The 17,425-nt window shown below is 35.5% G+C and overlaps 1 protein-coding gene across 5 annotated transcripts in view; it reads right to left on the reverse strand.

Moving 5' to 3' along the window:
- CASK (calcium/calmodulin dependent serine protein kinase) overlaps nt 1-17,425 on the reverse strand; it is a 199,112-nt gene that overhangs the window by 10,903 nt on the left and 170,784 nt on the right. For 2 of the 5 annotated variants that reach the window (XM_034074362.1, XM_031051393.2), the window contains 6 exons: nt 13,454-13,522; nt 12,099-12,134; nt 9,256-9,452; nt 7,926-8,041; nt 3,053-3,133; nt 2,881-2,961 (listed from right to left, as the gene is read on the reverse strand). In XM_034074362.1, the coding sequence (XP_033930253.1) occupies nt 2,881-2,961; nt 3,053-3,133; nt 7,926-8,041; nt 9,256-9,452; nt 12,099-12,134; nt 13,454-13,522 (580 nt within the window). The remainder of the gene's footprint in view (nt 1-2,880; nt 2,962-3,052; nt 3,134-7,925; nt 8,042-9,255; nt 9,453-12,098; nt 12,135-13,453; nt 13,523-17,425) is intronic. The other 3 variants (XM_034074363.1, XM_034074364.1, XM_034074365.1) reach the window with 3 other exon arrangements.

Raw genomic sequence — 17,425 nt, forward strand, 5'->3', positions numbered from 1 at the left:
AGGACAAGAGGTAATGGGCACACACTAAAATATGTGAACTTCCACCTGAATGTAAGGAAATACTTTTACACTCTGAGGGTGACTGAGCACTGGTGCAGGTTGCCCAGAGGTGATGGAGTCTCCATCCTCAGAGATATTCAAAAGCCACCTTGAGATGGTCCTAGGCAACCAGCTCTAGGTGGCCCTGCTTAAGCAGAGAGAGGGATTGGACCAGACGATTTCCAGAGGCAGGGATGTCAACCATTCTGTGCTTCTGTAGGCCATCTGCTTCTCTTTCCCACACAGGCATGCTGACATCCACTTGCTTCTCTTTCTTCTAGTATTCTCTCACAAACTGATTTTCTCTCATATTTTTCCATTATCATATTTATGTCAGTGACAAATCTCAAACACCACATCTCTTACCAATCTAATCCCATATCTTCCAAAACCCCTACCATAATTTCAAACAAGGTATCAAAGAATTGAGCTCATCTTCTGTTTTCAATTATACCTATTATTGTACTGAGGATTAATCAGCATATTTCAAAGATGAAAAGTTCTATAGATGCATTATAGATCATAGGTATTATTTTAAGGAATGCAAGAACAACGGATTATATAAACCATATAATATCACTCTATTACTCACTGCTGCCCTATGTCTACTGAACTTACATACTCTTGTAGTTCCCCCACACCTTTTTCTTTTGTAAAAAAAGTCTGTATTTTCCTTTTTTTTTACTTAATTTTTTGTGAGGTTTCCTTATTCAGTGTGAAAGTGGAAGCCTAAAAAGTGGGTGAGGGCCTAATTACTTCTGGTCCAGAGAGATGAAAGCTACTTAGCAATAATGCACTTTTGAATATATTGCTTCTGCAGACCTATGTGATAAGAGATGTATGGCCTAATAATCCTTTTAATTAAATACTACTGTATGTGACATGATTTTTACAATCAGGTTTTCAGTAGGTGCATATTTTCTTCATAAAGCACTCCCCAAAACTCCATACCCAACTTAAGGCCTATTTCAAAATATACCTACTACTACCAGAGTTTTGTAAAAGAATGCAGAAAATGCAGTGAAGTCCATCCCTGAGAGTTGTAGAGAATAAATTCAATTACCTAGAGTCCACTGAAAGACAGAGCAGGTTTCCATAATACTTAAAGGGTATGTGATATATTTTATGTGACCTATTTATATCACTAACAACAAACTAATATAGTCTCTAAACACCAGCATAAAGTGCTATTTCAAATCCCCTAAATGCCTGAAGTCTGAAATATACATATAGGAACTACTAGATATAACAGAGGAGTTAAAGGAGGCCATTGCTCTTCTGGAGTGGGTCTGGAGGTCAGGTGATGTCTAAAACAAGCATCTAAACATCATACTGACGCTTAAGCACCTGAATTTCATGCTGATTTGCAGTCTAGGCTTTTTAGCCTTATATAATCAGTAAGACAATTCCAGTGCTACCACAGAGTGAGCAGGAACCTAGTGTAGGCAATCTAAGGCATGGCTGCCACAATTTAGGTGAGTCTGTTTTAATATGTATTTGAAGGTGAACTCACTAGTTCAGCTTCTACCTCCTCACAGCAATACAGTTAGTACTTGAGAGAGACCGGATGAAAAGTGTACTGTAAAGCATTTATTACTCTTTGTTTTAGTTCTTTGAAACTGAAAGCATATTTGCTGGGTTACTATTCCCTTCCCCCCATATAATCTTGTCTGTATTGGCAAGATTGTATATATATTATATATATATACAATTTTATTGAACATTCCTGGCACTGCACTTTTAAAGTGTCTAATCTAGGATTTTAGTGTCTAGATATAAACACTAGTGTGACAAACAGTGCAGTTTAGCGTTGCTGCTGGGGTGATCCAAAGGCTCATGCTTTTGAAAGGGCTACTAGGTCTTTCTGTTTTCCATCTGCTGGCACTGGTCTTCGTGTAACTCCTTAGCAAACAAGCCAGGGGAACTAAAATCAGCAGCCAACTAAAATCCTTTTCTGTTTCCAAATAGGTGTGCAGGTAAGTTCTTAAAAATAATATTTTTTAGCAACAATGAAATCCTCATAGGTAGCAAACCATGCATGTACCATTCTAGAGTAAATCACTAACAAGGTATAAAGAAAATAAATCAATGCATAGCAGTCATCAATGTCACTTCTGAGGCATGTATGACGTTTCTGAAGTCAGCCTGAAACACAGCAGACAGATAAAGCTGCTGGAACACTCTTGTTTCAGAATGCCTAGTTTGAGGAAAAAGAGTGCATCTCCAAGAGATTATGTAGTAGGATATGCTGTTCCTGGATTGTATTGATAGAGGTTGTCACAAAAGAAAAACACACCAGTGTTCTTCATAACAACTCACTTGTAAACAGTAAAGTTAATTGTGTTTTCTTTTTCTTATTATCATCTCTGGAAACTTGAAGTTATTTTAGTGTAATACCAGTCCTCAAGGCTAGGCTGTGAAAAGTAATGTAAAACATCCAGATAAGGAACACATTAAAGGTTTCCTCAAAATCCAGTTCATATGTCTTCTCACGGGAACTATCCACAGTTTTAAATGTCAAGGCTGTTCCAGTCTTACCTGAACTGTAAATATAAAATTAGCACAAAAAAAAAAGTTTTAACCTTCATTCTAAATTAACAAATCTTTGGGTTAGAGGCAGGTGTGCTTAACAAGAAGGTTTGTGAATATTAAGAAACATGCGTGGTGCTACTTACTACACTTCCACCCCAAAAAAGAAGAAATGTACCCAGTCGTATCATAGTTCCCACCTTGAAGACAGGATTCGTCTCAGCAGAACTGAACACACATAGCAGTACAATAGGTATGTTGTCAAGGATGATACAAAGAATTTTGCAGTACACATTGAGCATTGCTACTTACGAGGAATGGGGTAAGCAAATCTGTCCGGGTGTTTTGTGATGAGTGTGTTTTTTATGTGTCTTCTTCCAACACCGTGTGCACCTAATCCACAACACAAAAATGAATGATAATTTTTCCACCAGAAAAGATTCAAAACTATGCTACTGTGTTCAGAATAATAACTCAAAATTACCTAGTAAGACTAGCGTTTTCCTTTTGAATGCTGGCAGTTTTACTACTTCTTCGTATGTGACGAGATCTAATTGATCAAACACTAAAACACAAAAGAAACCCCAACAGGGATAAGAAAAAAAGGCATATTAAGGGTAATAATCAACTGTAGTACAAATTATAATTTTAGCAAGGTTTAGGTTTATAATACAAAGTGATGTATTATGGAAAATAAAAGCATTTCATTATGCAATTTTTACAAAATTATTCATAAAAAAACAACCGTTAAAAAGCAATAAAAAAGGTACTGAAATGCTCAGGAAAGTTTGCATGTTCTTTCATGCAGTATTCAGCAGACGACAAAAATTAGCTAAAATGGCATGCCATTCATTTTTGCATTCCTAAGAAATTGCAGTACTAAAGAAAAATCAGTAGACAGTGACCAACATGAATACAATATGAGAACATCTATTTACACTAAAGATAGGAATATTTTCATAGTCATGTTTTAACAAGATTTATGAGAAAAGTATAGAGAAGAGTGCTAATACTTTGATGCATAGAGAAGAGTCTTAATACTTTGTGGTATTTATTCTTCAAAACTACCACCACATTAATTGTACTTAGAGTTCTCTTTAAACAAGTGTGCTAGTTAAATGGACATGCTTTTAAAACTTGTGACAGAAAGAAGAATTCTAATGAAAAGTGATGGCATTACATAAAAGAACCTCCACCATATTTAGGGAAAAACTGTAAAAGTACAATTTCAGAATTTCAACTGCAGTTGAAATTGGATGAATTCCATCATGCCCATCAGCCTATTGCCAATTGCCAAGGCATACAAGGACTGACAGATCAAGTTCTGTTAATTAAAACCAGCTTATTCCTCCTGTGCCCAGTAATACATAATCTTTGGTAGTTCTTGCAGAATTCTAATGAAAAAAGAAGCCAGGAGGCTGTTAAATACAGTTATAAAATTTACAGCTATCAGCAATTGTGAGCAGAATAACGAACGAGTTTTCAGTTCTGCATTTATGCATGCTATAAGAAGGAGGGAGGAGAGACTGCATCTAAAGTATGAGATCTCTGAGTGTTTCTAAGCTGGTGTATTAACCTCTACTACATACCATCCATCTTTTAGGATAAGTCCGGATATATTCCTCCCCCCCGTCCAAAACCATGTAGGAAAGTAGAGGCGGAAGCTTTAGTTTGCTTGCTCCAGAAGTCTCCAGCCACCAAGATCAGCATTAAGACTGTGGAGTGTACCAGAAGGTACAGGCTTTTTGTGCAAAAGTCCCAGTTAAAGCAGCAAAGGATTTAATTTAATGCATTTCTTTTTATAGGGCAGATTTTTCAATTCACTGGCAGTCTTTTTTACTGAAGCGAAAAAGTATAACTACTTCAGTTTGGTCAAACTGCACATCAAGCAAACTGACATACTCAGCTTTAATACCTTGAAAAGATACAGATATGAAAATTTCCTAATTTATTTGAAGCATTTTGAATTTCATCCTAAGGAATCTCTTTCAACCTTTTCCCAAATACTAAAAGCAAGAATTTAGTCATATTTTTCTTGTATTCCACACACACGCAATTATTACTACAGTCCTTTTTGCAGCTTCACAATATTTAAACTAATTAATAACTCCTTTAATATTAGAAAGGGCTAAAGATCTGCAACATGCTAAACAGTTTTACCATTCTAACTATCTAGTCCTGCAAGTATCTTTTCCCATTAAAGAAAATAAATAATTAAAAAAAAATAAAATTGTGAATGCTCCATCCCTGGTGGTGTTCAAGGCCACTTTGGACAGAGCCCTGGGTGACATGGTGTAGTGTGAGGTGTCCCTGCCCATGGCAGGGGGGTTGGAACTGGATGATCTTAAGGTCCTTTCCAACCCTAACTATTCTATGATTCTAAAAAAAAAAATCAATCCTTTCTTTTCTTCATGAACAAAACCACAGTATGTTAGATAAACCCAACAAGAACAAACAACAGAAATGATACATATTAATGCCTTCATCACAAACTAGCAGCATGGAGAAGATGTGTCTCAGTAAACATGGATTTCACTAATGATTGCAGGGTTTTCAAATGCAAAAGAAAAATGATTAATTTTTTAATACACAAGATAAGGAATACAGGGCACATTTAAACACTGAAATTTAATGTTTCTGTGTTACTAGCTAATAAAAGGAGATCTTGAAAGGAAACAGTAAGAAGCAAATAAAGAGGCATTGTCACTTGACAGGTTACTTACATGCACAGAGGCCATTGGGAGTAAGACAGCATGAAAAATGTACAGGGGTCATTGAGATATGGCTTGTAATATATTAGTAAAATAAAAAGTATATGCACAAAATAAACTTTACCATGCAATAGTCTAAACACAAGGCAAATAAATCACATTAAAAAATGATAAACATATTTTATAAAAGCTTGGTAATTTTCTGCATTATGCATAATATGAAGCAAAGTTTTAGTATATTCTAAAGACTGTTATTTTATGAAGTCCTGCAATAATACTTAAGTAAAATAAAAAAATATATCTAGATATCACTGCAGTATATCTCTAGAGCATTTATAAAAATGTCCGTGAGATTAATAATGGAAAATAGTTCTTTTTTTCCTGTGGGCTTTGGTTTAAAACTGACTTTACAATAAGATGCATGATTGCGAAACTCTCTTGAAAGACACAATACTTTAATATCAAGTATGGAGGAAAGAAAAACAGGATATTTTTCTTGTAAAGGAGAATATATTTGCATTTAATTGTAAAAAGTAAGTGAAATATTTTCCTCTACTTCACAAACTGTGCTTGATTTGCAGAATAATTTAATTTCTAGTTCCAGTAATATCCCAATATTTCACAGCAAATACTCACTCTCAAATCATTAGCTAGCCACACAAATCTTAGCTGACTATGGAGTATTGTGCTAGATAATTTCTCAGTACCCCAATTCAGTCTCATCCCTAAGACAAAAATAACATGGAAGTCCAAATAGATTACACACTGCTAAACGATTTACTGAATTTTATACTAAGACGTAAGGGAAATAAATTCTACTTTATTGTAAGAGCAACATTTTGACATCTTGATTAGACTTCTCAGAGCTAAGTTAATCACACTTATTCTGGATATAACAGAAGAGAAAAATCTTGCTTTTATTCTGAGACAGATGCACTGATGGCTTGTAAAAGCCAGTGTTGCTGTATTTCTGATTAACAATACCAGACATGATAAGAGTAGTTCAGAGAAGACAAATTTAATATCACCTTAAACTTAAGTGAGCACCATAGCATTTCTGCAAACCTCTTTATATCCTACATTTGGCATCATTCCCTGCAATTTTACTGGCATCACCTTTAGTACCTCAAGGACACGAAAATCAATAAATATTTCTAAAAGAAATCGTGATTGTAATCAGTGCTTTCATTAACCTGTTGACTTCTGAGGGGAAAAGGAAAGTGTCAGATGGTATTCAGAAAAGAACGGGTTTTTTTAATTGTCATTATCATAATTTTTAATCCTTATGTGTCAGGCATTGGAACAGGCTGCCCAGGGAAGTGGTGGAATCACTGCCCTTGGAAGTGTTCAAAACCAGTGTAGATGAGGCCCTTAGTGACATGGTTTAGTAGTCAACATGGCAGCACTGCGGTAACGGTTGGACTTGGTCTTTTCCAACCTAGTTGATTCTATGATTCCATGTTTCCAATTTTTGGCAAACACTGTGCTCTGATGTAAAGTGGCTAACAGCACTGATGGTGGCAAGCACTAAGGCAAGCAAATTGTGTGACTCAAAGTGCTGTCAACCTTCTCCAAAATGTACTCCCTACATCAAGACAGTGAAGTCTAGATTTACTTCCTTTCAGGGTTAGCCCCAGCTGGTAGCTGAGCACCACATAGCACATAGGGGTTAACTGATACAAAATCTTTGAGCTAGTTTTACTCCTGAAGTAATTGTCTGCTCCTTCTCTGGCCATCCTCTTTCCTTTGCTTATTCCTTTGTAGCATGCTGTGCTTTGTCATGCTGACATTATTAAATATATACCTGCACTGTGAACTATATTAAGAAATATATCTGCCTTAAAGAAAAAGAATCAATTTTTTTTGTCAAGTGGTTTTTCAGTTAATCCAGTAAACAGCAGGGTCACAGAAAGTTATATTGACACAACTGAAGGGAGCAGCAGTGCTGTGGGAATGTATGCTGGAAGCAATTGATAATACTTAAAAACCAGTACTGTCAAAGACTGTAGGTCATAAAATCCAATTTAATCCCAACACTTTTTCTCAAGGTCATAATTAGTAAAACATGGTTTAGTCTACTGCAATGGGTGGAAATATTAAACCAAATAGAATGTTAAACCAGCAAAAGGAAGTAAACAAGTTAAAGCTTCCAATCTGTACTTATAAAGGGTTTCTGGGTAACAAGTAATTTTATATTTAACTGTGAACACCTTAAATGTGATGGTGAATTAAGGACTATAAGTGACAATTATTGTTCTTTGACTTTCTAAGATTTTCAAATTAGTTTTAAGGAAACATAAATTCTGTAGCACTGATACATGGTGAGCTCTGATGTCACAGAAAGATTGCACAGGTAAGAAGAAATGTGAAAATAGAGATTTATATTATTTAATTGGTGCATATATAGCCTGTATTAGGATATATTATGATGCATTTATGTTGTTGCTTGCCTCTCACTGATTAAGCTACATGTTTAAACAGCAAAGAAGAAGCAGCGTAATAATGTAATAATAATTAGAATTTTGCTTATATATTCCTAAGTACCTCATTAGGTTTATGTAACAGTGCCAGCTGAACAATTAGGGGCAAAGTTTAGATTGTGAAAAATATAAGCTGTTAAAGATACTCGTGTCTTTTTTTTCATACCTGCATTGTGCTTTGCCAAATATTTGTCTTTGTACTGCTTTTTTTTCTTTCCAAACCAAGTACAGCTGGCTTGTTGCTCCTGTTTGGTCTTCTCCATGGCAATACAAGCAACTCGCCTGGCATATGAAGGAGAAATTTTTTTTCGGTTGTAATTATTGAGTTTTAAAAAGTCACACAGAATGAGTTAGAAAAATAAGACTTTTAATAGTACAAGAGTACAGTAAAACCTTTCAAACCCTTTTATTTTTCAATGACTTAAACCCACGTTGATATAAGGAAAATCTTGAGGACAGATAATTAAAGCTCACAGATCAAGTGAGCATGGGAGGAAGGGTTACATTAGACTGGAAGTGCATCAGGTCTGAAAAGACCGCTATGGTCTAAACTAATACAGAGCAAGTTGTGTTGTGGAACCGTTGTAAGGTCGATCTTTAGGATGAAGTATTGCAGGTGTTCCTGCTGCAATGTGTACCAGTGTTCCCCTTGTGTCAGGGCTTGCAAGGGAGGTCTTCAGATGGAATGTATAGTCTACCTCTGTTTCTCTTCTAGTAAAATCTCCTTTTGTCAGTCCAGGTGTCACAGGTGCTGTTAAACCATTATAACACTCGAATTCTTTTATGTAGCAAATCTCCATGAAATATTTTGGGCTATGTTCTCCATATTGATACACTTTCTTGAGTTATGACCGTGACTTTCACGGCCCAGTGCTTGTTGCAGATTTTGTGCTGATATACTTCAAATATTTACTAACCAGCTTCTGCAAGAGGTTGTTCAAAGGCTCTGCATTGCTTTTTTGGTACTCAGTGCCATTGCTGCTCATTGAATCTGTAATTTGGGAATCTTTGCACTGTGATTTCTTTCTACTTTTTATCTTTCACAGGAAAAATGAAAAGGAGAGAAATCACAAAATTCTCACAATGACCTCTGTGCTTGATGCCTTGCTAACACCTTGTTCTTGCAGCACTTATGTGTAAGCAGTACCAATGAAAACACTAGTTAGAACCTAAAAGAGAAATTAAATTGACCCCGTTACATAAACAATTTGTATGTGGCCTTCAATCCTAGTTTCCTGTAGTATATCAGAAAGTACAATGTTTACTAACAGGGGAGCTTATTTTTCTAATGTAACCACACACCCGATACTGCACATAACCCTTACAGCTATGCATGTACAAGAAAAAAAGAAAATCAATGCCACACAAAGTGAAGCAATAGACCCTTTTTTCCCTGAAAAAAATATACAAAACGAAGCTATACAACAATGAAAAGCATGAAAGACAGAAATAAAAACAAAGCCAAATTATCTTTTATAGAAAATTTAAAGTCATACCATTCTTGAAGCTCAGGAGAAGGAATAAGACCTGCAGTACCATTTTTTGAGTTTTCAAGTTTACCCTGCCACCAGTTATGATCATCTTTGCTAATGATTTGGATAATATCCCCAACTCGGAATCTGATGCCAGCTTCCTTGCAAGGAATGAGGTCATCCTTTGCTGGATCATATTCAAATTGTGCTCTTACATATATCTAAAAAAAAAGAGTTTATAAAAGACACTGCGATATTATTACAGGTACAGTATTGAGCGTAACTGCATGTAGCTACATAAACTGCAACAAGCAAAGGAAGAAACAGAATGGCAAAAGCACGAGTGACTGAATGATAGCTGAAAATGAAACAATCCCCCAGCAAACAATAAAGACATACGATGTTATTTTTAAAGCAGTCTCCTACATAACTGCCAAACCTGACAACAAAAATGAACACGTGTAATAAACTGATAAGAGTCCTTCAAATCAATATTGACTATCATAAAATATTACAGACTATAAGCCAGGACCTTACAACTGAACTGTGCTGTACTTTCCAACTGAAGTCCCATGATTTAAAAATTTGTCTGACAGGAAATTTTACTGGAGAATATAAAGAATTTAGGCTACAGTACTGATCTTTAGTATTTAGACTGGAAAATCAGTACTTTTTCTGAAACTTAACAGGAAGTTGCACCTACTACATACAGCTACTTGTGAGGAATATGGGAATTCTCTGCATGGGTTTTTCAGTAGAACTCTACTCATACATGAATGGAAACTAACAATTTGAGTAAGTTATTATCTAAGCAACATTAACAGATAGAATTCAGATTCTGTCTTGACAATTTAAAATAATATACCAATCCTCGCTTTGTATGTTAGTGAGGTCTCAACTCTAGAAAATAAAAATTGAAGTCATCTCTCATTTTGGTTGCTAATTACAGCCATGATGCATCCAAGGGTCTTAAAATTGGAATTAAATGTCATGTCCAATATGGGTAATTTCTACTGTGTATGAACTTCAGACATCATCCTATAGCATCTCAGATGGCCATGTTTATTCTACTGCTGATTTTCGTACTAAAAACTGACTAGATTAAAAAAAATTACATTGCAAAGTCATATCTTTCATTTGAACTGCAACTAACACTTTTCAATTTTGCTCAAATTCTGCTTCAGAAGGAGCTGAAACTATACAGTGTTAGCACTATTCATGGCACTTAAAAAAGTGAATTTTTATAGTAGTCCAACCTGCAACCCAACCTGTGAATAAATTAACATGGAATATACTAAATCTGACCCTTGTTCTGCTGCGCATTGAGTGTGTGATTTCAAACAAGTAACCCAACTTCTTTTAGTTACCTGAAAAATAGGATCTTTTGAAACCAGTTACTTTTATGCAGTAATTGGCTTTCTATTGAGTAATCAGTAATGAACCAATCTCATATTTCCCCTCAACCTTATCTAATATAGTTCCAGAAATGTAAGCAGTATTTTTACAACCTAGAAACTTCCTTGCTTTTCAAGTCCCTCCTCCAGTTTGAGCCATTACCCACCATATATTGGCAGTTCATGGAAAGTAACAAGAGTTTTGTACAAATAGCAGGATATCTGTTATCCAAGCCCCTACAGTGTTCAAGGATTACAAGCTACCAGAGAAATATGCTGGCTTGATGGGAAAAGACTCTTGAAAAAAAACCCCATGTAAATGGTGTAAGTACAAGGAACACCATTATTTTGATGTTGCCTTGAACGAAGTCTCTTCTTACGGAAAAAACACCTTATGAGAGACAAATGAAAACCTAACAGCTTGGAAGGCTTTTCAGCTGGAAATCTCAGAAGACAACAGGAAGTTGAAAAAAACAGACAGCTATGGGAAATGAAGTGATAACAATCCATTCTTGTAATAGATATTTCAGCCAATTTAACCAGATGGTAGTATAAAAAGATTTTTAAAAACAACAGATCCTGGAGTTAATTGACTATTCTGAATGGAATTGCAAGAGTTATTATTAAAGCCATTGCTAGATAAAGAGGCTGAGTCTGTGGTTCAAGATTCAGAAGCAGATTCTGGAAGGGCCATATATAAATGGAGGAGTTACTGAAGAGGAAATGCAAATCACTTGATTGTACGTGTTGATTTGGAGGCTGAAGTAAAAAAAAAAAAAAAAAAAAAGATTAAAACTGCAAAAAGAATCACAGGAAATCCTCTGAAGAGCCCTTAAGGGCTTTCCTGGAATTCTCTGGAGAGGGAAGATTTTTCTTCGGTCCATGATGACATCTGCTACCAACAGGTCAAGTTGAGGGAGGTTATTGAATCTAGGCCTTAGGACTGAAAATGTAAGAGGCTCTATTCAGACTTACTGACCATTAATAGAAACTGCCCTTAATATTTTTGTTTGAAGAGCTTTGTTAATGACTAGTTATAGACCAACTTAAGCTTTAGATTCTTTGTCAGTACAATGTTTTAAAGTATTAGATATTTGCCCGACTTGTCTCCATTTCAGCCAAAATATAAAGTTAAGCTTTCCTCTAAGATTAAAATCTGCACAGGTCACTGCACAACAGTAAATCTATTAACGCATTCTGAACTAAAACAACATCTCTAGTTAAATGTAGATTGATTTTGTAACTTTCACATGTATGGAGACACACACACACACGAAAAGCTATTTTGAATTAGCCACAAACAAATGAGTTAAAAAGAAAAATGAAAATGAAAAAACCAAAAACCAAACCCCAAATTTTCCAGGCTTAAAAGTTTTAGTCCAGCACATACAGGGAAAAAAAAAAAAAAAGACAAGCAGGGATGTTCACTAGCAGCTAAGTTTACAAAAATTCCCACGGAAGATATCTATTCACCTGTCGTCCTTTTGGTTGTGTTGTCGATGGCAAGTCCTGCAGAATAAAGTCAACCCGGGAGAAGAAATTTTCATTTTACTTTTTAAGGGTATACAACACCATTTGTTAGTGATTCATACTACAGTACAGTAAATGGTAAGTCAGACAAAAGTATAAAGCGTTGACCAATGTTTAGAAGTATTTTTTTCTTTAAAGAAAAATCAAACCCAGGCTGTTTAGCAGCAAGCTGAAGAAAGCAGGTAAAAAGTTTAAGCAGATAGAGAATGTGCTTTTTAATAAATAATTCAGCATCTTCAACACAAAAGCACCAGCAAGTGAAAGAGGCTCTTTATCTGAACGCCTTTTCCACTTAATACTTAATCTTGTTTTTAAAAGAGAAGGATGGCTATTATAAATAGTAAAAAATTATAAAAGATGTAATTGTGCTGAGGAATAAGATTATAACTACTAATCATGTTACAAATGAAATTTAATTCACAACAATTTCTTAGATTTTGCAACTATTTCTATTCTTTTTTCTTGTATCAATTAAGCACTTTACCTGGTTGCAAATAATTTCTAATAGTCAAAAGAGTAGTTACTCGGTTTGGGTTTTTTTTTTAGCTAGTCCCATGAACTTCTAATATTGACAGCACTGATACTGAAGAAACTTGCGTGTATCATTACCACATTGGTCCAAACGATGACAAATGATAAAACAGGACAAATTTTAACATAAATATACTTTAGAAAAACAGCAGATCAACAGCACCTTGCTACCTGAATACATATGGAACGGAAGTACTTTGTGTTAAAGATGTGATGACAACAGCTTGGTTTGTAGTGCAGTTTAAAGCCACTTCCTTTTGCTTTTCATATCCAGGCAAGGCTCATATTTCACAAAGTATGTGCACGTACCACAACAGCAGAGGGCACACCAATTCGTTAACTCAGATAGCGGAAACCAGTACACATTCCAGATGTCTCTCAAAACACAAAACTTAAAAGCTTCTAAAACATCTTGAAATACCAACTGCACAGTTACTCCTTCAAACACTGCTTCCCAGTTCAGGATGGAAACAAAACTTCCACTTTAAACCCTTGCTCAGTTTTGAGGAAAATGCTAACAATGATTTAAGGATGACTGAGTATCACATTACAGTTATTAACATTTAATTCACTATATGGCTTTTAATGAGAAGAGGATGTTGGAAAAAAACCCTTAAAAACAGAAAATGGGGAATTACATATATAATAACCCTGGTTCTACCATCAGGACAAAATATTCCACTGACCACACAATAAGTATCACAGTAATGGCAGATGAGCACCAACAAAACTTTCACACTTTCTCTGTGTGGAACTGGAAATCTTACCGAAACAGAATTGTTAGTGCTGCTATGACCATTAGCTGGGGACTGTCTGGATGTAGAGGGGGAATCTCTCTGAAATAAGACACAAGGTTCATTAACAACACAACACTATCACAGGAACACAGATATATTTAAAAGAACAGTTACATCCACAGCCTTATAACCATTTGCTTAGCTGCTTTATCTGTGAAAGTTTCCCCACTACAAACTCCGTGAAGTCTGACAAGTTTTTTCACAGTTTAAGACTCAGGTTTGACATCTTGATGTATCCTAGATACTGCCTAAGCTTTTTAATTACTGAGTATCTGGGCCCTCTTAGATCTCATTGGCTGACAATGCTAAAGGCCATTGGTCATACAGGTGTCTTTGTCAGAGGTAATTACCATAATCACCTCAAAGTTATATGCTGAGCAACACATTGAATAGAATGAGGCACATGTTCCATTTTTAAAATGCTTCTAAATTTTCTTTCAGCTGTGTGGTGGTGATCAGCGTTGATCACTGTGACTTCTACTCTGTAAAATGCATCTCTCTTCAGTGCCTCAAAGACACTGAATCTAACACTGAGAAGGAAGCTGGACACTCTCTTCTCTCTCCTCATACATTTTATAGCACACTGAGGGCTTTTTCCTCCAGCATTCTTATAGACTTAAATGTGTTAAACCTTGCCAAAATGTATCACTTTTTAAAAAAGCCACCTCTTACGAGTCAAGACTCCAGTATGGTCCTACACTTCCGTGAGGAGACAGCAGATGCAGAGTGTATAGTGAGCAATTCTACAGAGAGGTTAATAGGAATTTCTGACTGGGTTTTGAGAAGGCAAACGAGTAACTTGCAGAGCAATCTTTTTCACATGCCATTTTGATTGTATGGTACTTAATTCCATAAGATCAGGTAACTGAGCCACCTCTTCAGGAAATAAAACAATTCACTCATACACCATGGGGAAAAAAAATATCTCATTGACCCTCCCAAGAATTTTGAAATACAATATTCCATGTCAAAGGTCAATCTAGGAACATCTGGTCATTTTGCATAATGTCAAGGTTAGCAGAAAAGAAGGGCTATAACATTCTTCAAAGAAAACAAAGTTATCCCTGTCACATTTTGTCAATACAAAGTGCCCTGTGTGAAGAAATTAAAACCCAGAATTGGAGCTAAACTGTTCATGCAACAAAGTAAGGGTTTTCTATTAGTATTCTTGAGCTTAGACTAATTACATGATAGCACTCATAGCTATTTTAAAGCGTCAAAATGACAGGCCATACTTCATCTCTCTTGCTACCTGTATGCTTGACGTATAACAACCTCATCTAGGACTTCTGCACTTTTTTGTGGACTCATTAGATATGATTTCACAGAAAGTTCAATATGCAGTTGTCTAGATACTTCCTTTGGTTTTCACACAGCTGAGGACAGATCTGACAATATCATGGCTCTAAAATCCTTGTGGTTCAAAGTATGTAGGTCTGTATACTTCCGCTACAGGCATAAGAACAAAATACTCAATACAACTATTTGCAACATACAATAACAGACTGGGGGAAATCAGCTCTAATTCTATCTACAAAATCACTCCAGCATAACAGGTTTAAAAGGCTCAAATGAGACCAAATAAATAAGCTATTCACTACTGGGAAAAAAAAAAACAAACAAAAAGGCAAAGAAAAGCCTAAAGGAACCATTAATCTGATTTTTTTTTTTTGCTACAGGATTATCAGCATTACCTTTTTCAGAAAGCAGCTAGGAGATACTGTTTTCAAAAAGAGCAGTGGCTTCCTTCATTTATAAGGAGAATTTCTGCTCACTATGCACTTCTGTCTCTGCCATTTTCTCACTTTCAAGAGGTGAAAAATTAATTTTATCTTTTTTACTTTTTCTTCCTTTTTTTTTTTTAACCTCGTTTATTATGATCTGCTAGTCAGTGATGTTTAGTAAGGGAAAGCTTTGGACAGTGATGCAAGCACCCAAGAAATCTGGAGGAAAAACAAGTTTAAAGTAATGTAGAGAACGCCACTATTTCTGGACTCTTGAAGGTTTCTCCCTTTGAAGGAAATTTTCTCGGTTTGAGAATGTTTTGATTTGTATTCCTCCAGCAATTCTCAACAGAATACAGGATAATACTCAAAGCAACTGTTCATCATAACATACTGAGGAAAATGCACATTTTAAGTGCTGTTGGTGACTTCAGTACTAACTGTAAGAAATTAATCTATCAAGCTAGTCAAGAGGCATATGTACAATTTTTAAATAATGAGGCAGTTCAGCCTTGATTTCAAAGTCATTAAGATTCTTTATTTCCTAAGTGTCAGACTCAAAAGTTAAGAGAAAAACTGCATTGTGCACAATCTTATGAAGCAAATCAGTCAGTAGAGAGATTCCTGTAGAATGCTAGGACTGCTTAGGACAGGACTGAAAACTTCAGTTGTGGTTATGAGTTTGTTTCTCCACTATATCAGAAAAAGCCCTGGTTTTCCTGGCAAGAAGAGCAGAGGAATGCTTGGAGGATTCAACAGTTCTGAGTACTGTAGAAGTGTTATTGTATTTCTGCGATAACTTGACTAGAGAGAGACTCTTCAAAATTCTGAAAATACATTTCCATTTCAGACTTGCCTGAGGAACTTGCCTGGCAATATTTTTAATACAAATGTAAAGAAGTTTTAAGGCTATAAGAGTCTTATAATCTGAGCACTAATGGAAACATTGCAAGACTAAAGGAAAAAATCCATGGTGGTTATCACCACATTTTTAGAATATCATATACATGTAAAGGCATTTCTTCTTAATGAAACAGCTGAAGCATTGCACAAAAATGATCTGAAGTGATTTTTGGTTTTGTAAAACTTAAAAAAAAAAAAGGCAATTCCCTTACCTTTCTCACATATCTGACACTTGGAATGCTTTGTCAGTACAAAGTAAAAATGCAAATGTAGCTGAAGCAAAATGCTTACTCAGTTGGATAAAACTGAAACAGCAAATCCAGTCATCAGCCATAAGAATATGTTGCAATAATTACGTAAGTTCATATTTATGTAACCCTAATTTCCTGGGTTTCTGAAGCAGATAACATCCTGGTCATTGTGTTATGTCAGTAGCTGAGTACTTCAGGTCATTTGCCACACCAATGGCTAAACAGGTCATCTCAGAGCAGATCAGCCAATCAAATTTTTATAGAAGGGAATTCATAAGTATTATGTATTCAAGCAAAATCTGTGCCACGAAATACAAGGCCCAGTAGCTGAATGGAAGGTGTGAGTGCAGGAAAAGCCACAAATCCCTAAGAAACTTCAAATTATTCAGCTGAGATTTTGGAAATTACCTAGTGACACTGAAGTGCCATTACATGCTATAGGGACAAAACTTCCTAGGTATGCAAAAGTGGTTTAATACTTAGAAAACACCACCACAACACTTCTCTTAAATGCCTACAAAAGAAGAAAAATATGGCAAGTGAAATATAATTCTTAGTTATTTTTTTAAAAAAGAACATCCTGTGCTCCCCCTCTATACCTTTGTGTATAGAGGCTTATAGACAGATTCTATGTAAAAGGCAGGTCAACTGTGATTCTACTAATATTTAGTCTTTCTTATTCAAGATGTTTTTCAATCCAATGACATGATCATGGTAGGAGACTCAAAAATCCCCAGTTATCACTTCTGTTTTATACTCCTCCTCTGATAAAACTATACTATGTGTGCACCAGTCTATGACTGAAGTGGGAGGGTGAGGCAGGATGGGACACCAAACACACATTTATACTAAATTATTGCAAAAAAGTACCTTAACTAGTAACATTATACTAACAAAGACCCAATATCTCTGAATTTATCCTGCTAGACAGCATGCAAAGCAGGCTTTCAGTGTCTTAGTAAAGTGTTTCAACATTCATTTTTAGTCTTTATCAATGGTTAAGAATTTGATTCATCATTTGAATCACAATCCTAATAAATTCTATAAAAAAAAATTAAAAAATT

This window comes from Melopsittacus undulatus, chromosome 2 (genome assembly GCF_012275295.1).
Source record: "Melopsittacus undulatus isolate bMelUnd1 chromosome 2, bMelUnd1.mat.Z, whole genome shotgun sequence".
Lineage (NCBI taxonomy): Eukaryota > Metazoa > Chordata > Aves > Psittaciformes > Psittaculidae > Melopsittacus > Melopsittacus undulatus.